This window comes from Anguilla anguilla, chromosome 8 (assembly GCF_013347855.1).
Source record: "Anguilla anguilla isolate fAngAng1 chromosome 8, fAngAng1.pri, whole genome shotgun sequence".
Classification (NCBI taxonomy): Eukaryota; Metazoa; Chordata; class Actinopteri; order Anguilliformes; family Anguillidae; genus Anguilla; species Anguilla anguilla.
This window is the reverse complement of record NC_049208.1, coordinates 10,619,087-10,639,499: the sequence shown is the minus strand read 5'-3', so window position 1 is coordinate 10,639,499 and position 20,413 is coordinate 10,619,087. Positions and strand designations below refer to the sequence as shown.

Genomic DNA, 20,413 nt, shown 5'->3' with positions numbered 1-20,413 from the left:
GGGCAAAAAAAAGGTCAGCACGGCGTCACGGCAACAAAGAGAGAGAGAGAGAACATGCGTATAGGGCGAGGATCTGCGTGAAACACGCGAGCAGAGAGAACAGACTGTAGAACACACGTGCAACACGCATGTAAGACAAGAAGATATGCTGAGCACAAGTGAACATGCAGTAGGACACACAAGTAAGACAAAATGTTCATAACAGGCACACATCCTGATAGATCTTTCAATAATCAGTACAGTTCAGTCCAATAAAAGGGCAGCAACACAGCAGTCTACCTCACACTGGAGATAAGTGTTGAGCGTTACAGCGTCTGACAGAGTGACCATAATCAATGGGTCAAACCGGGAAAAGGAACATTTCTTTAGATGTTCAAAGTGAGAAAAAAAACAGCTGACCTTTCATTCCCAACCAGGAGGAATGGATTTGTCCACAATGAGTCTCTATTATGGCAGTAAATGGCTACCCACAGTGCATTGAGCTGGGAAGGAGTCAACTAGGGACACAGCCACAAGTCTAGGGACTCCAGAGCTACTATGTGATAAGGGCCTGAAAGCACTGAAACCCTGGAGGGGCCACTCTCCAACCGGCCAATCAGTGAGCTCACCAAATAGGATCTACATCTAATTATTTCCCATGGCAACAGAGCCATTCTAATTTCCTTTCTCCTACTGGGGTTTAATCACACCACCCGCTTTATTGCTAACGCTTCTACAGCATTAGCACAACGTTGTAGGAATGTTCTGTAGCAGCAAATCAGTCTCTCACGCTTTGGTGTGCTCAAATACAGCAGGGGAGTTTTAGCATGTGAAAAGACTTTAGCACATGCAGAAACCAATAACAAGACCAATGATTGGTCACACTGTTTGTTCTGAACCAATCATAGGTTGTGTTACTAGTTTTGCGTGGGCTAAAAGGTTTTTCACATGCTAAGTCTGCACTTCCCATAAGGGAACACACACATACCAAGGCAAGCAGACCCCAGCCAATCAAATACTGCCGATAACACACGCAAGGCAATGTTCTCACATGAACTCTTCTAAGATTTTTTTTTTCTGTTTTCAAACAAAGGAAAGCATAACGTGAATTATCGTGTAAGTTCAATATAAACACCGCCCTGGTGTCGATTCTGGTCTCCCTCCAGACTTTCCATCCGCCACCATTCAGAATACACGGAGAATTAAATTAATCTATTCTGCAGAGCCGTGACAAGAATATTTATGAGGATCACAGAATCGTTCTCTCAGTCTGGATCAGTCAACCGTAAGGACTTTTAAAACATAAGGTAAAAAACTCATTTTTTAAGCAACAGAGAAGAAGAGAGAGACAGAGACAAGGAGAGGTAAGGAGAGGGTCTGGATATTCCGTTTAAATATGAAAAACCACGTATTACAGAAACAGTGCCCAGCATTTCATGTCCTGTCTTTATTTTACAAATCCCTTGGGCTCATGAAAATCAACAGTTGTGCTCTCTGATCAGAAAAAAAAAAGAAAGAAAGAAATTAAATGTTTCAAAGTTAACTTTTAAAATTGTGGTTTCGGGCGGCTCGGCTGAACTTTAGCATTTGGTCTTTATCGCACGCCGGCAGATTTGGCGGAAATGGAAGCCGCCGCCGCCGTTACCCATGTGCCTCAGAAATCCATCAGCCACAGACCCTGGGCCCACTGTTTTTACCGCCGCGTCTGAAGGGCCCGGCGTCTGATCAAATTAAAAGAGGGGCCGCATTTGAATAATGCCTCTAAAAAGACAGCTTTATCTTATTCTGCTGAGGCCATCCATCAAAGTTAAATGGGGGCAAGGATTCGGCTTCTACCACACACACACTCCCCCCCCCCCACCCCCACCCCTTCACCACTACCACCACCACCACACACCTCCTCAAATCTCCCCTCTCTCAAAGTGCTGTTGATGCTGAAAAATGAAAAGCTTTTGCTGCAAAGCACGTTTAATATATTTAACAATTCAATTCAATACCGCAGAGGTGTCAGCCAATCAGTAACCCAGAACTGTTCAGGAAGCATTCTTATTGTTGAGTTGATGCTTGCATAAGTCATTCAGTCTACAACTACAGTCAGGCATGCAATCACAGGCACACACACTCACAGACACACACACACACACACACACACATTCACATCACAACCGCAATGTACTGTAGGTAATTCACAGAGAATGCAGAATTTCCTGACAAGTTATTACTGTGGTAGAACAGACTTGCTTCTGAGGACTTCAGTTCACAAACATCCCAAAATCTACCGCTGCGGCTTTTTCAGGGTAATGAACCAAAAGGGTCCTGTTTTATGCTTCCGTTTGCCGAGCCTGTTCACGCTCTTCAGCCTGGCAATTAATCATGGACATTTTTTCTGACAGCTCAAGGCAATGGGATGTCCGACACATATGGAAGGCCTGGCTAGACTCAAAAAGATCTTCAGTGGTGAGGGGTACTGTCATACAGAAGAGCAGGGTTTACTGACGAGGACTACGGAGAAAATAACTTTGACAAGTCTGCACTTGAAAGAACGAGTTTGATTTGAAGAAGATCTGCTCTTTCTTCCCATCAATCCAAGGAGTTAATCGCTCGCTAAAAGACTGCATCCATCAATTGTGCTCATCAAACGCTCATTAGCACCAGGAAAGAAAAAGAGTAAATAACTCATGCACTTCTTTAATATTTATTATTTTGTTTTGCTTAGACTGGGTAACTGGCGAGGATAAATGAGGCTTTACAATTTCATCACATTGCTTTGGAGTTACTTGAAGTGTATTTTGTTTCTCTGCTTTGGACCCTGAACCCACAAATGCCCAGACACACACCAATGCAAAGCTGGCAGCACATCAGAAACGTTTGTATCCAAAAGATTCTTCTTTGCACAGATAAACAGAGGCAATGTAAAATGTACACTATAACTGAAATTCATATTTCTTTAGAACTTCAGGAAGTGATCTGTCCCTTGAACCTGGTGACTGCTGCATCAACCCAGTGAACTCACAACTATGGAGATCTAAGGAAAATGAATCCTGTACAATAACCATACCACCCACACATACATACACACACACGCACACACACTCACATACGCACACACACACACACACACGCACGCACGCACACACACACACATACACACCCACACACACACACACACACCTACTCACACACACACACGCACGCACGCACACACACACACACATACACACCCACACACACACACACACACACCTACTCACACACTCTCACACACACACACACACACATACGCACACTTGCACACACATACACACATATGCACATATGCACACACACACACATACACCCACACACACACACACTCACATGCACACTTGCACAGACAAAAAAATAGAAAATAAAAATAAAGAAACTACTCCACCTATTAAAATCTAAAATGGAAAAGTCCCCAAGTCTCTTCCAGGGACTGGGGTGGGGAATAGAATCTCTTCCATTCGCACTCTCTTATCTGCAGGGAAACTGTTATTTAAGAAGAACAGAGAAGAGATTCCAACGCTCCACTTTTCCTTTTTTTTCTCAACATTGCTTAGGTAACGTCTAAAAATCGTCTCTCATTGATCGTATCTTCCTCCTAATTAATGCTTTCTTTGTGCTAGTTAATTGTTAAGTTCTGACCTTTTCTCGCTCTTTATTGAGCGAGAAAAGACTGAACCAAATAGTAACGATGCGCTGCGATGCGGAAGAAAAGGTGAGAAAAAATTTTAAGGACACAGAAAAAAAGCAGAAAGGGGAAATGACAGAGCTGGAGTCTGTGTCTACTGGACGGGCATCAAAGACTTTTCCTGTGTAGAAGAGGGGAATGCAGCTCTTAATTAGACAGGCGGGGCTGTCTGTTAACCCAAAGGGCCAGACTCGACGGCACCGGGCCTGGTGGCACACACACACCCTCGTCATGAGAACCGGCACAAGATCTCTATCTGACTGAGAAGAGCGACCACAGACCCACCGCGATCCTAATTACATCATCCTCCATATAACTCAATCTCAGGCTAAGGGGGCGGAAGGGTTGACTTCTTAATCATGGCAGGAACACACACACACACACCGGCAGACACACACACTCACACCTGTACTTCCCCTTCTCAAAAAAAAAGTTAATGACAATTCCACAAGAGAGGGAAAAAAAAAAAAACCTTCCCAGACGTCCGGAGAGAGAGGTAAATGAGGCAGCCAAAAAAAAAAAAAAAACAGCCTTTGCACCCATCCTCTCTATCCTTTCATTCCGGATAACCCGCCCTGCGATCTCTGTCTCCGGAGCGGGGGATTTTTCACTCCTAATTTCAGGAACCAACTTCCCTTACGGAAATGAAATAAAGCATAAATATATTGTCCGTATGTGGACTGCGTCTGTATATTAAATTTAAACGATATAGTTTCCATATATTTTGTGTGCTGTCCTTTCAATCAGCAGACAGTCTCAGTATTGGAAAGTAGGCCCGCACACACTTTTGTCAATCAGTGACTTGAAACACTCTGCAGTGTGGGAAAACTAGCAGACACGGAAGGCCTACATAATTTCACTTTAAGATCCCTGGGGTAATGGTGAATAGGACTAAGCTCTGAACTGTGAAGTTATGGGTTTGAATCCTACATGGGGCAAAGCACTGTTTCACTTTGGATAAAGGAGTCGCAAAATCAACCAAACTGCATTCATACAGCGCATTTTACAAAGGAATTGTCATGATAGGCTTGGCAGCATTCTCTGGCCTAAAACTGCCTCCAAAGCAAACCAAAGGTAGCAGTGATAAGAACAAATTTGCTATAAGGGCTACAAGAAGAAGCTTTGGGGAAAAACACATAATGGCATCAATTTTTCAAGTCAATACACACTGCTGAATATGCATGATGTAACATCTAAGCATAAGTCAGGCTTACTGTGTAAATAAGCAGCATGCATTGTTGTTGTGAACAGAGCTCATACTCCTATGGTTATGTAGTCCCCAGCCCACTTCCTTTACGCTCACCTGTATGTGATGTGCTTGTGTTGCCACTTCTGCCCCGTGAGGGCATAGCGTCGCCTCCTCACGTTCAGTTTTGAGCCCCCTCCCTGCTGGTCCGGGACCCCACACCGAGGCTTCTTCATCCAGCTGCGGGGGGGGGGGGGGGGGGGGGGGGGGGGGGAGGGACACAGAAACGCACACACCGTCAGGCGCTTCCTGATGACATCATCTCAGTGCGATCCATCTTTGTGTTCCCGTCATATCCATCACACACACACACACAATCAGACACTTCCTGATGACATCGTCTCAGTGCGACCCGCTTTTGTGTTCCCATCATACCTATTCACAAATTCTGCAGACCAGGGTTCTGCAACCCAGCAGGGACCCGCAGGGTCTGCTGGGGTTCTTGTTGCTACTCGGCACTCAACGGATTGATTTCACACTTAATTCACCTCAACTGGTGCCGTGGACCTGAACTGGTTGCTAATTAGAAGGTAAAAAAAAAAAAGCCCGCAGATCCCCCAGTATCTCCCGGGGCCAGGGTGGTGGTTCCCCCTGCTGTAAACTCACCAGTCTCGTCTCCACATTCCTAACCTTTTAAACTTCCCGCCTCCCTGCCATTGCAGCAGAATCACTGCAGTTCTATGCCCTTCATAAGTATTCATGAATGGGGGCGTGGCCGGGCACTAACACTAAGGAAGGGGACGTTCTGTGCCATGACATAGCACCGCAAACTCCTGTTGCCACCCGGAAACCTCCAACCGCGACGGAGTAGGGAGGACAGAAGGAACTCAGCGGGTGACCATCTGGTTTGTCTATAGAATCTGTGACGCAATCACAGCGCCGTAACACAGCCCACCGCAGCAAGATTTTCCTGGCAACCCTTCTCATCACAGAGCATGGTGCAGAGCAGGGGGATTATTTTTTTTAAAAAGGGGGGGTGTTGAGGTGACCCTACAGCCCATGATCACACTGTACGCTGCGCTAGATCCTCTGCGGGCACTTAAAAATCCTCCCATGGGAACTTGCACAAACGGTGCAGAGGTAGGATTTATCCAGCGCTCACTGCTTAATGTCTCTCTCTCAGTCTCTCTCTCTCTCTTTTATCTTTTAAACGGGATGGTGAAAAGTTTACTCCTTGTTCTCCATGAGTGCAATTCATGAAAAAAGAAAACACACTTTATGCACCACAATTCACACCCTGTGCATGCAGATGTACCTGTAACCTGTTAAAAGTCTTAAATTACAAAGTACACACACGCCAGTAGTATAATGCTCAAAGGGCAACATATTTTCAGTTCTTAAGAATCACAGATGCAAAGGACACGTGCTGTGTGCATGTATAATTGTCAACAGAAAATGTGCAGTTACAACATCATAAGAACCATCCATCAACTACAAATAATATTATTGCTATATATAACTATTACTACTCACTACTGCAGTACTACTACTAGTATAATAGAATAGTATAATAATACTAATACGAATACTCATATGCATAGTGGTCTGTTCTGTTGTATCCAGACAAGTGTAATATCTCTGCTGGACTGTATACAATTGGTGAAAGGTCAAGCAGGAAGGTAAAATCCCCCTGGTCTTCAGAAACAAGCTGTTTTCACAGCAGTAGACACACAAAGTAAAGGACAAAGTCTCACCTCAGTGTGACATCACTACATCAATATTAAGAAGCAAAAAAAAAAAGAAAAAAGCAATGATTAAAATCTTGCAGGGAGACAATGTTTGATTACTTGAGGAAATTAAACATCAGGTACAAGGGGGAAAAAATGAAATTATACTTATTTACTTTGATTGCTTGATTCATATCCATAAATAACTCAAATGGAATAACTCTTGGACATTTGTCAACTCGGCTAAATTGTTTAATTAATTAACACACAAAGAATATTAGTGGGCAAATGACCACCAGCAACTGTTCTTACATGTCTCAAAAAATGAAAAAAGTGTCCCGTGAAGTGCAAATCCATTTGACAGAAGCATCAACTTTCAGTAGAAATTTTTACCACTTTCATTTCTGTCACCATAACACCTTTAAAATCTAAAAGCCCTGATGAACATACATCTGCAATATATTGTAAATATGTGGAATTAAATATATATATATATGTAATAAGAAATATGTTTCACAGCAGTGCAAAATTATTTGTAAAATACACTGGCATATCTGAAATTGATCATTTGTATATTTCTCCACATGCTGTGAAGTTGTTGTGACCTCCTATCTGATCCCGACTTTGCATTTAATCTGAAAATATTGATCGTTTCTTTTTTTTTTTTTTACCCATTTTAGTAAGGGAGGCTATGACTGAGCCCGCCCCCGCATTCCGGGGGGGGGGGGGAGGCATTGCCATGGAGACGCAGCAGCCCTGTGGCAGGTGGGCGGGCGGGCGGGGGGCGGGCGGGCCGGGGGGGCGGGGGTACTCACTCTACGGTCCTCCTGTTCAGGGTGCCGGTGACGTTGAGGCCGTACAGGCGCTGCATGGCAGCGATAGCGTTGTGCATGGTCTGGGCCGAGCGCAGCACAGCCATGCGGGGGTCGGTGCGGGGCAGATAGCCGTATCTCTGCAGCCAGGTCTGCGGGGGGGAGGAGGGGGGGGGGGGGGGGAGAGGGGGCGTTACACACAGAGAGGCCAGGTACCTGCCTGTACACACACACACACGCGCGCACACACATGCATACACACATGCACACACTCATACACACACACGCATGGAGGCATGCATGCATGTACACACACGCACATGCAAGCACACATGCACACACATGCACGCACTCACATGCACACACACACACACACACACACACACATCTAGGATAAAAGCATCAGCTAACAGGCAAAATGTACAGTAATGCTAAATTCTGCAATGTAATACACATATAACCACAGACACACACAATGCAGTCACACACACTACCTTTAAGTTTGCACACATACTGCATAGGACTGCACAACCCCACACCTCTTTGTGCACTGTGAACCTGTGCCCTCATAACGCGTCTCAGAATAGGACTGCTGATCCAGGTTAAGGCTTCTCTTGCCCGCATCCTAACCGCTTCCTTTATGAGCTGTAAGGCAGAACTGATCCTAGCATGGACGCTCTACTTTAACGGTGACTCTATGGTACCTCTGCGCTTCTCCCTTTCATGTCTATCCAGCAGGGCAGGAGAAAGCGGGGGGGGCGGAGAAAGAAGAAAGATGGATGCCAAAACACCATCCCTCCCGGGTGAGGGGGTTTGACGTGCGGTCGTGTCGAGTCGGCAAAGGGCTGACTCACAGATGTGACACCGCGCAACGCGACGCAAACGCCTACCCCGAGTTTCACCCTCGCACAGTCGCACAGCTGCGCTGCTCCTCTTTGAAAAACTCAGAACCCGAAGCCAAACATTGCCAGAGTGTCAGGAAGAAAGAAAAACAGCTATCGCAATATATCCCAGTGGACTGGAGCTGATTTAGCAACTATTACAGCGCTTTCAAAACACTCTGCGTGAGTATAAATCCAAGTCTGACACGCCTTTGAAATTAATATCCCACGGATTCCGCACAAAAGCATTGCAAATGCCAAAAAATGATCAAATTGCCTAATAAACTGCGCTAATGCTTTATACATCGCCTTTGCGATGTCATACAAACGTTTGATTCAGCATTTTCAGTATTAGAGGATGTTCTGATACTACAGAGTGGCCTTAGAAGCAGGTACTGGCGCTTGGCACAAAACAAGCCCACTTTTTTTTATATGGCTGTTTATATCTCACAGTGTTTTCATGACACTGCAAATGTTGTGACAGCATTTCCACAACTAAGCCAGAACTCAGCGGCTGAATATTTTGTGCGCTCGCTCTGTTTCTCTTTTGATCCAGCTGCGTGACTTGTGGCACCGCTGGGTCCCTTTGGAATTTTCGGGAATTACGTCAGAAGGAGAGCGCAACCGCGGAGAAACGGGCGCTCTTTTCTCCGGTTCCAAAAAAAAAGAAAAGGAAAGTGCAGTAAAAAACAGAGCCTCTGTTCACTGCTCACATCAGGAGGACAGCTGCGATTACACTGAACTGGCGGGAAAGAGGTTTGCAGAGTGCAAAGTTAAGACTACACAATCTCAGAGACTTCGGCACAGGAGTGACACCGTGCACACATATAAGCACATAGGCATACTGAACTGCATGCACAAAGGGACACACACACACACACACACACACACACACGTAGACACACACACACACACGCGTATGGTAACGCCGCCGCTCATCCACCAGACACGCCATTCAGAGTGCCGTCCTCTTTCGAAGTGGCGCCATTTAAGACCCTCCCCACTCCAGCGGGGTGGAACCTTTCATTTATCCCCTCAGGGTCCCCTCAGTGCGGAGAGAGCCATCGCACCCACGCCACATTAACGCACAGATCACCCGGCGCCCAGCACGAGCGAGTCCACACGCCAAAGCTGCCGCTGTCCTGCGGCTCTCTGGGATCAACGACAGAGGGCCGTCCCCTCCCCAGAACCGGAGCGCCCCCGTACACAAAAGCCAGAATATAGACATCTAGAGGGGTGTAAATCTAAGTTGAGAGGTGTTCTGACATAAAAACGGACTTGTTTTACTCCAATATAGCCCAGGTTTTATCTGAATATAGCCCGGCTACGTCTTACTTGGCTAGAAAATTCTCACTTTTAGTCCAAATGTAGCCGGGTTTTCACCTGAACGCCTACACAGCGATTCACTGACGTTCCACCACACAAATCATCACTGGGATACCGCAATATATTGTAAATATGTGGCCTTTTTGGAAAACACAATGATAATAAAGATATTTAATAGCCGTACATCGCAATATCTGAAAGCTGCAATAATTGGAATGCGGTTAATATGTTTGTTGTAGGTTGCGTTTCCGGCAGAAATTCGACGTTTTCAACTGATTCGTTGGCTACGCTGGCCACGCCTCCTTGGCTTGCTTCTGTGCATTTGGCTGAAATTGTTCCTCCCCTCCGGCACTGAAGAGCCACCAAAGCTAAATCACACACTCACAGCTGATCCTAAGCCTGGATTTGTCCTCCTGCGCTAACAAGTGAGCCACACTAGTCTGCTGGAATTGTAAAGTATGTCACACTAGAAGGAGGGGAAGAATTTAAGGAGCGCACTATTGCCTAGCCAAATATGCCTCACTAGTCTGTTGAAACAAGGAGGAACCTTCCATTATACCACACATAATGGAGGGGGAATGATGTGAGGAGTGCGCCATTGTCTCCCCAAGAAAAAAACATGAATCAAAACAGATTAAAAACCTTAAATTGGCCGTGACTTAGCCCTTCCCTGTGATGTATGCAGACCACATATGGGGAGGCATTCATATCACTTTGTAGCCTTAATGGCTCCCTGTTGGGATCTTAAAGAACCGCAAAGATCTCATTGTACCACTTGAAAGAGTAATGGGGTCAGCCTTGCTGTTCCAGCCAAATTCTTAATCCAGTTCTCTCGCCCTGACTTCCTAATCACCCAACCCCCACAGCTGACTGACTGTGCCTCTGAAAGGCACTTTTTGGAGAAGGGGACGAAAACCCCTCCCGCCTCCTCCCAAATCCGCTCACCAGGAGGAACCTGAGTCGGGTGGACCTGCCACAGGAACGGTATCCTGACTGGTGCAGTACGGAGCACAGCCGACATTCACCACAGCATAGCAACCGCACCCAGAGGTCCAACAACACCGGACACAGTGCAGAAGGATTCCCCACCCCCCTCCCCCCCTAAAGCATATTATATGCAGAGCATATTACATTTCCCATAATCCTTTGGTCAATTACACTATGTACATTTACATAACTTTTTTCATCTCTTTTTCCACTCATCAGTTCTGTCCACAGATATAGGGAGATAGGGAGAGAGAGGGAGAGAGGGAGAGAGAGAGGGATAGAGAGAGAGAGAGATTATAGGCTGTTCATAAGATGGCTTTCCATGGTACACTATGCTTTTATGGTCGGTGATGGTCCTATTTTCGCATTTCACAAGCTCCTTGACTGTAGAAGTGTGCATTAGAAACTACAAATATGGCAACAACAAAAAAAGTAACAGTTGGAGTTCAGTGCTCAGCATCTACCTTGCCCAGAGAGACACTCAGTCGGGTACTTGGAGTCGTTTAACATGAAAAGGTCTCCAGTGGACATAATGTAGCAGAATTTAGCAGGGTCTTCTCGAGTGGCTCGCTAGTGCATGATCAGTAGCGACCTGCTCGAGCTGACAGCTCCCGGGCACGGACATCTTAATGAACCGTGATGATTACGTCTCTGTCCCAATCAGCCGGAAGGGGGGGGGGGGCCTGGGCGGGGGTCAGAGGTTAACAAGTGAAGGGTCTTAATTGGCCTTGAGGGAAAATTAAAGCAAAGCACCCAGCCCTCCTTCCCCCTGGTGAAAAAATGAACACTTTATCATCTCCAAGGACCTCACTCAGGGCCGTGTCCATGGCAACGCGGAGAGGCTCGTTAACAGCAGCGACAGCCCGCACTCCAGTGACAGCAGCCGGCTGTCAGACTCGTTTGCTCCAGGTCAGCGCTGAATGCAGGGGGATTAAGCGCTGAAAACACTGTCGACACAAAGCGCGGCATTGTGGGACGGAACAAGGAAGGAGGCGTTCAATCGGGCTAGAGTCTGAGGGAGTACGTTCGCCAAGTAAGCACCGCACCTCCTCTGGTGTGGTATAACAACAGGGTACCATGTCATTGACACAGAGTACACACACCATAATAGCCACTGAAGAAACACAACAGTTCTGTCACAAGGGTGGTGTCTTTGTATCACTGACATTGTGTAGGCACGAGTGTACCGGTGCTCAATGTGTAGCCTGAGGGTGCACAGGCCGTTTATTTTCTTTATGCAATGTGTATGTGCTGTATGTTTTCTTTCCGTGTGTGTGTGTGTGTGTATGCGTGTGTGTGCGTGTGTGTGTGTGTGTGTGCCAAAATGTGGCAGGAAATTCTCTCGCAGCTCAGAGCCATTACCAGACAAAAGCTCTGATTGGTTATTGGTTATGGACCTAAGCACTCGCTCGCTCTCTCTCTCTCTGTCTCTCTCTCTCTCTCTCTCTGATTTGACTAATTCAGCAGGAGGCACTGCCAGGGTCGTCTTGGCAACCGATTGCCTCGCCCTCTCCCAACATCTTTCCGTGGGCGTGCGTTGCGAGGGGCTTGATGCTAAGTGGCTGTCTGATCGGAACTGGCCGAACCCGCTAACTACTGCCCGTTGCAATCTTCAACTGGCTTGTTTTTTTTTTGTTTGTTTTGTTTTTTTTCTCAAGATTTAATATTTGGTCGCTGCTTTTTATTTTTTTTTTTTTTAGCATGTACTGTACCAGAAAAAAATAAGGGGGGGGGGGGGAGCAGAAATGGATTAATCTAAAAAAAAACTACTTTCGTCAGCTGGGAAGTGAAGGCTGCTGCCTGCGGCTCCAGCTCTCATTCAGTATCAGTTTGGGCTGAGCTCGTGTGGACTTTCTCCCGGTGGTCTCTTCACACAGAGAAGCCTCAGCTGTGCTGTCACCCACTCCCTGCCTACACAGGACACACGTGATCTTTTCTTCCTAGAACGCCCTGGATAACATGACACATGTATATATCTCGTATTTAACCCAGAAGTTCGGAGTTAGGACCACTTGTAATCATCATCAGAACTGAACCTACTGGTGTACAGAGGCCTCCTTTATCCTTCATCGTTACGTCATCTCTCAATTTTTAATTCCGGCAGACCCACTTTCGATGGGAATCCTATTAAATTAAACAGGTAGTCTCAGGAGTGACACATACTGCCGGTAAAAAGGCTTTTCTTGCCTGTGGTAATGGAACAGAAAGGCCCAGAAAAAAAAAAAATATAGATCATAACAGTGAGTCAACCCCGGGTCTGCATTAGAGATCAATACAACACAATACAATACAAAGATTCCAAAGCTTTATCAGTCCCACGCATGCGTTACAGATCACAGCAGAACAATCCATTCTGAATCTGCATTGAAGGTTGTAGCATCCCTACTGCTAATCCCAGAACCAGCACAGAAACTGATTTTTGAAACGTTAGCACTGCGTATCTTGCCGGGTCAAGACAAAGAAAGGCTTTCACACAAGAGGGGCCTGCAGGGGACTGTAACATCTGCGTTCCCGTACCACGGAAAAACCTCGTGTGCCGAAATTAGCAACCCTACAGAGCTGCTACCCGACACAGGACACGTCGTTGCCTTAGCGTCCATCTAGCATTACCGCGCTAATCCAAGTTGGGGCAGAATAAATAAACACAGGCCCTGTTCATTTAAAAGTAATTAGGGAGAGAGAGAGAGCGTTCTGCTGCCCCTTGCCTCTCACCCAGAGAGGGGGTGGGGTGGGGGGGGGGGGGGGTTGGGTTTTGGGGGAGGGGGGTTGGCAGGAACGACAGCACCCGGCTTCAATTATTCAACCCCGCCGTCGCGGTCGAGAACGGCGCTGGTAACTTGAGCGTCTCCGCAGCGGTTCAGAAGCCCTGTCTATTGTTACGCCAGCAGCGGCCACAAGGCCAGCACTGTGGCCTGCTACTGCCTGACTAAGCTGTGTCTGGAGCACGGCTGTACCATTTCAATATTTAAAGGCATTTCACTACGTTGGATGTTTAGCTTGAACGTATTATAAAATAACGCACTCTATGATGCACTGGCGATATCTGTCTTTACGAACGTTTGCCGAATTGGTGCACTTTCACCTGTATGTGTTATTCCAAAACGGGATGTTCGGGATGTTTCTGGAATTGCATTTCATCAGGGGTGTCAGCTGAAGTTTGCCAAAGGGATGAAAAGTCATGTGGAGCTGGCTTGTTTTCTGTTGGACCTACAGTATGTGTTGGACCTGTAAGTAACATTACCTCTAGCTACACTGCTAGGGTTAGCAGACATATGTTTTTTGACCAGAAAGCCCGGTTTTCATATTACGTGTGCATGCCCGGTCTGTGGTCCTAACCAGACAATGCAGAGTAATATCAGGTCCGAGTAATTGAAGAGAGAAATTTACCGGTAATTTCTAATGAATTCTCGTGTCTGTGACGGGTACTCGGGGGGGGTGAGTGGCCGGGTTTGACAACGAAGGAGGAGACTTCTTCGATTGTAAACACAAGGCAAAAAAAAAAATCATAAATAGTACGCGTTTAAAAAGCTGTCGGCTTTGCTTCTGTTTTCCGATTCCGACTCGGACGCGGACGAATCGTTGTCTGAATTCTCCGCCGCGCTTGATTAGGAGAGTCATGCGGGGTTTGTTTTGCCGTGGCCTGATATGAACCCCTTATCGGCGATTGGTCGGGGTCTGTAGAGGTGCGCGCACGGTGCACGGCACGACCGCAGCCGTCTGTCTTCTGCAATGTGTGCATGCGCTCGCGACGAGCCCTGGTGTCACACAGCATATCGTGAAAAATTGATCGTGTTTTCTTGGCTCAGTCATCCAGTCTACATGACCGTAATCAAGATATGCACATAACAGCACGGCTAGCGTATGACATAAGGGAATAAGGCTTTGCGCTGAAAAAACTGGTACTACTTCTGCACATAACATAGCTTCCCATTCAAATAAAATGTTGGATTTTGCAGAGTTCAGGGTACTTCCTTCTCTGGGCTGTGAAGAGGCTGAAATGCTGACGCCCCGATCATCACACATCTGGAGTTTGGAGGGGTTTTTGAGGGCAGCTCACGGGCTGACCGAAGCTCAGACTGATGGGACCGCTTCACAGCGGTCAACCGTTCCCTCGACCGGAAAACAAACGGCGACGGCAGCTCCCGAAGACGAAGGGTTCTGACAATCACAGGCTGCTTGTTTACGCGTTCGTGTGTGTGTGTGTGTGTCTGTGTATAGGGGTGTGTGTGTGTGTGTGTGTGTGTGTGCGTGTGTGTCTGTGTATGTGTGCATGTGCGTGTGTGTGTGTGTGTGTGTGCATGTACGTGTTTGTGTGTGTGTGCGTGTGCATGTTTGTGTGTGTGTGCCTGCGTGTGTGTGTGCATATGACAAGGTCCCACGAGCTGCACATTTAGGACAACATCAAAGGCAAATGAAATCAGAGACGTCTTTGTGCCTCCATACTGTAATTCGCTGAGGACAAAACAAATTTGGCACTCCGGAATACTGCACATTTTATTAGTCTATACCTGAGTCGGCCCACAGGACAGCATCAGGTGGCAGAACGAGCTAAAGTTTCTGCACCTCTGACCGCACTAAAATAAACCACACAAAGGTACTGTAATACAGTACGGCTGAGGGAACCGCTGCAGAAGTGTTTTCACACTGCTGTCTGGTGACCCAGCGTTTTAAGGTTTTCTTTTTCCCCCCCCTCAAAGCGGATGGAAAATCACACCCGAAATTGCTGTTTACCGAGTCAGGAACACAACACATGCAGCTATTCCTCAGAGGGAATGCAGAGATCACCTACAAAGGACAATGATAAAATATTTGCATAGCAAGCACACATAAACACGGCCAGATGCCGGCTTTAAAAAAAACAGTAGGCTGAGGTCTTCCAAGAGGTCATGACCTCTGCCTCTGCACCAATCACAGGCTAGGTTTCTCACCCTCCCTTCGAGTGCCTCTCTCATTTGGATGAGGGGAGGCGTCCCATGATCCTCCAGTTCCTCCCCACGGCGACGCGGGAAGCCTTGGCACAAAGGCCGGCGTCTGACTCACGCAGCCGCCCGGGTTCGGCTTCGCCCGGGCGTCACCGCCCCAACTCGGCCAACCGCGGGGCGGCAACACGCTGGCCGCGGCTGTCGCCGTGGTAACCAGCCGGCGCTGCCCTTTCCGTCATCAAAGGGAGCCGCGGCGGGCGCGGCGCTGAGTCCCGGCGCTCTCCGCCGGGGGCCTGGCACGCCTTAAATCCGCTCCTCTCGCGCGACGCTCGGTCTGGCCGTCCGCCTGACGCCCCTCTACTGAGGCGCTCGCGAGGAAAAGATGGGGGGGGGGGGCCGCACTTTTCCACAACGCTTTTCGCGCCAACGTGACGCAAGGGAAACGTTGCGAGAGAACGATGCTAGCGGGGGGGGGGGGGGGGACTTTTGGATGGAAGGAAGGAAGGAAGGAAGGAAGGAAGGAAGAAGACGCTCCCTCAGCCGCTGGCACAACACATCGGACAAACAAACACACCCACACCCTGCCTGAGGAAAAAAGCCTCCAAGCGTTCTTGTGAAAGGCCACATCCAGCCAGGTGTGATTTATAGCATTTAAATGGGGCACAACCGTGCATTGGATATGTAGATTCACATTCACAATGCAGAGCCACACTACGCACAAACACGGCCATATGGGAGAGCGATGTGCCCACAGAGCGAAAATGTGCTCATACAGTGATGCCAGTTTTCTCTTTGCCATCTGGATCACGTATCTATAGCATTCCGGTTTGTGATGAGCAGTATATGCATTGCCAAAGAAATAGAAAAACAAGTCTTACTTATGCAGAGGGAAAAAGGCAACATGAAAATATAGGCATAATTCATAGATATGGTTTATTTACCTCGATTTAAGGAAGAATTAGAATCAAAAGTGGCAAAATCACAGGGCATAATTTAGCCTACTAAGACCTTCAGCACATGCAAAACCGATAACATGACCAATGATCCGTCACGGTATTAGATTTGCACCAATCACTGGTATTGTTATTGGCCTTACGTGTGCTAAAAGGTTTCGCACAAGCTGAAGGTCTTAGTAAATCAGGCCCACAGTGTTTAGAATCGCACTGTGCCTCTCACTTTTATCTGTCCCACTGCTAGGCCGCCACTGGTTCAAAGGGGGATAGAAACAGACCTCCTTCACGGAGCAGGAACCAACAGAAGCGCCCTAACGGCTGGAACTCAAACACACAACCTCCCGATGCACGAGCTCTGTGCACCGAGCATAGCCGCCCTGCTCGGAGGCATCACATGGCGGCTGCTGACGCAACGAGGATGACGCCAATTAGACAGCGGAGAAGGGCGGACGGCATTTGTTTTCGCCCCGCCGTCCGTCATCCTCGTATCCCGGGTAACCGCAGCCCTGCCGAACGGGACACGTGAGCGCACGCCGGGGTTTGGGACGGCTGGCACACGCCAGGTCGCCCTCCCGCCAGCGCCCCCCCCCCCCCCCCCCATCGGCACAGCTCCGCCCCACACCGCTGCGGGACGCCCGCTCCTCCTCACTCGCTCACCCGCAAACAAACAACAAAGAAGAAGCTCATTAAAAAGAGATCGCCCGCGGGCTACGTCTGCCCTGTCGGGTTTCACGCGGCTCAGGTTTCCGTGGCGACACTGGTGCGAACAACGCGCGCGCTCACACGTGACATCGTCTGAATCGACCTGTGTGGGCCCGCCGTGCTTGTGTGTTTGTGTTTGTGTGTTTCATGACTTTCTCAAGTAGTTCCCACAAAGTCTCATGAAGGTATACAACTCCCCCCAGACCGGAAGGCTATGTCACAGACTGCATTCCGTGTCATGCTAAATTTTAAAAGCGGAACATGACCAGACCACCATCTGTCATTTGAGAAATTCATTTCTGTAGCCTCAAACAAAGAGTGAAAATCAAGTTACTTCGTGGCAGAGGGAGCAGATTGTCTAGCTGTGTCTTCTAACTGAATAAAGTGCAAGATGAAATACTGCCCTTGCAGGGAATCCATGAGCAAGTAAATAGCAATATCAGTAATCGCTCAATTAGGCAAGAGAATGCATTTATTGAGTGGTTGACATAGCTGTTGGCTGCTTTACCTGCACGCTGTGTTTGATCCCAGTATTAGTTTAGCTGACGAGTTGGGTTCTCTGAGTGATTTCCGTCGCGCGCAGTTTTGCACCTTACTTTTGTAAGCTTACCGAGTTGGTTAATATAAATACTGGGTTATCGGACGCAAAATATCCGTGCTTCAATCTGTGCTGCACGGTCAGGGAGTTGATGTTACCATCGGTTCAAAAAATTAGTGGCCTGCACATTGTTCTACTACTTTGGCATTTAAAAAGCGCACGTGGCATCTCTCCAAAAGTGAAAATATCCTACAGAAGTCGAACGCCGTACTGAGCGTAAAACGGCGTGCCATCGATGTCAAGCTGCAAACAATAATTTATGTGATTTTATAACATAACAGATAAGCAGGCTTAAAGACTTGAGTTAGAAAACTTAAACGATACAGTGCAATGTTATTTTTGGTTTACTGTAGTGCAATACAGCATTGTACACTTTTGTAATACCGTCGCTTTATCGTCACCATCAACTCAATACAGACATGTGCAATTAACACATAACATGAAGACGCAAAACAAACAACCAAAATTAGTCAAGCCTCCAGTCATAGGCACTTTTAAGCTTTAATGCATTAACCCTAAAAATATAAGCCAAAAAATGAAGACTTATTTACCCAGGCAAAATGGGAGTACGCCGTCCTTTGAGAGCTGACGGAACAGATTGACTTTAAAACAGAACATACTGTAACGAAGTCCTGGAAGTTTCACGTAAGAAATGACACTCGCCCAAACGTTGTTTACAATGCTTCACGTGCTGAAACAATAAGAAAATATCTAGGCTATAAATGTTACACGTGGCGTCGAATAAGACCGTAATTCACCTAGAGGGCACATAGGCTCACGTTTGAATTAATCGCAGAATTCACAGCTTCTGATGCTGATTTTAAAAGTGGGGTTTTGATTCTGTGTCATCATCGGTGCATCGGGGTTTGCATTCACTACTCTTTGCATGTACAAGAACAAAATGACAATCCAAAGGCAATCCGCACAAAAAAACGAGCTTAATTCATTCGAACAACGATGGCCGATTTGAGCATCACACCCCCGGTCTTACCTCCACGCTGAACGGCTGCTCTTCGCCATACACGGCACATAAAATCCACAGAAAAAATTGCAAGCACACCCCTGGATAAAAACAATTCAAATGTCTTCTACTATTGAATGTTAACAACATCATAATGACCCCTTTATTGTTGTTCTTTGTTTTCTTTATTTACAAAAAAAGTCAACAAAACAAAACTGAAATGAAATAAATCCTTGTGTCTCAGATGGAGAAAAACATCATTCAAGAGAAATGTATCGCTGCCCAGTCGAGTTTCACCGAGATGGAGAGGAGGGGGAAAGAGATATCCCAGGATGTGTCGCGATGCGTTGCAATATATCTGTCCCCTTTCCTTCTTTATGTCCGCAGTCGGTTCTGTTTCAGCGAGTTCAATATTATGATCAGTCGCATTTGGCAGCAACTGCTGGTTCCAGTACTCCGCGGCATAGCTGGTGGTTTTCAACCATACGTCTCCTTACAGCGCCTGCGCTGTGCGCTTCCGAACCCCCAACAGCGCAGCATGTAATAACACTCCCCTTCTGGACTGCGCACAGATCGGCGTCACGAAATGCTGGCTCGGGTACCGAGCTACTGTATATGGAATCCAGTAAGGGTGGAACACGAAGTGCGTACAGTATCGCCGGATCCAATTTCCACTTCCGAGACCATGAGTATCATCCGTGCAGCGCTGCAGAGACATTACGGGCAACATTAGCATTTTCTGTGTCTATTTCTTCCGCTTCTTGCAATTAACTACATTATGGTATTTAGTATAGCATTTAGCGGACGCTTTTATCGGGAGCGATTTACGCAGTTTAGGCCTGCTTTTGCATACGATTCATTAAATGCAGTTGTATATTTTATTGAAGCAATTCAGTTTAGTACCTTGGGAATCAAACCCATAACCTTCGAGTTAAAAGCACTGTTCCCTGACCGTCATGCTTCTTCTTATTCTTCTTCTTCATTGTTGAAGGACTACTATATTTATTATCCCAAATCATGTTTTACGTGTTTTATTGGTTACTATCAACGACACATTCTTTGATATTAAAATGCATAATTGATAAAAATGATTAATGAATATCACTTTATTTTAAGTGAAGATTTTTCCATATGACTACATATGATATGAGACTTGCTTCACATGTATTCTTTTTTCCCCTTCAATTCTATGTGTTTCAGTATTTTATTTATTTATTTATTTATTTATTTATTTATTTATTTATTTATTATAGTGCCATGAAACAGCTCAGCAGCTCTTTCCGCACGAGGCCCCGAAGATGTGCAAAGAACCGAGGGCTCAATTGGTCGTTCACACATAGCCCACTAGAGGGCGATGATAATAAGCCAACTCCAATTGCTAAAATTACTGCACCAATTTATTATTATTATTATAATTATTATAATTATTGATTTATGTATTTATTTTAGTTGCAGTTTGGGGAAGATGCGATTGTAGATTAGCCCACTGACCTGCCATGGACCATTAACAACACATGCATTACACTCCTGTATATATCCAGAAATGTCAATATTGTTTCAGTATATTGCAGTTCTGTTAGGGATTATCACTGAGACGGGTTTCTTATAGTCCCCATTACACAGTGTGAAACTTTCCTGACTAGAAATAGAAGAGTAAATAAGTACTT

At 46.6% G+C, this 20,413-nt stretch overlaps 1 protein-coding gene across 2 annotated transcripts in view; it reads right to left on the bottom strand.

The window, feature by feature from the left end:
- LOC118234709 (matrix metalloproteinase-16-like) overlaps window positions 1-19,356 on the bottom strand; it is a 45,906-nt gene extending 26,550 nt beyond the window's left edge. The window contains exons 1-4 of one of the 2 annotated variants that reach the window (XM_035431477.1): window positions 18,777-19,356; window positions 7,420-7,568; window positions 6,632-6,646; window positions 4,995-5,117 (exon numbers count right to left, since the gene is read on the bottom strand). In XM_035431477.1, coding sequence (XP_035287368.1) covers window positions 4,995-5,117; window positions 6,632-6,646; window positions 7,420-7,568; window positions 18,777-18,899 — 410 coding nt within the window. In that variant the 5' untranslated portion in view covers window positions 18,900-19,356. The remainder of the gene's footprint in view (window positions 1-4,994; window positions 5,118-6,631; window positions 6,647-7,419; window positions 7,569-18,776) is intronic. The other variant, XM_035431478.1, reaches the window with a different exon arrangement.
- Between the last annotated feature and the right edge of the window lie 1,057 nt (window positions 19,357-20,413).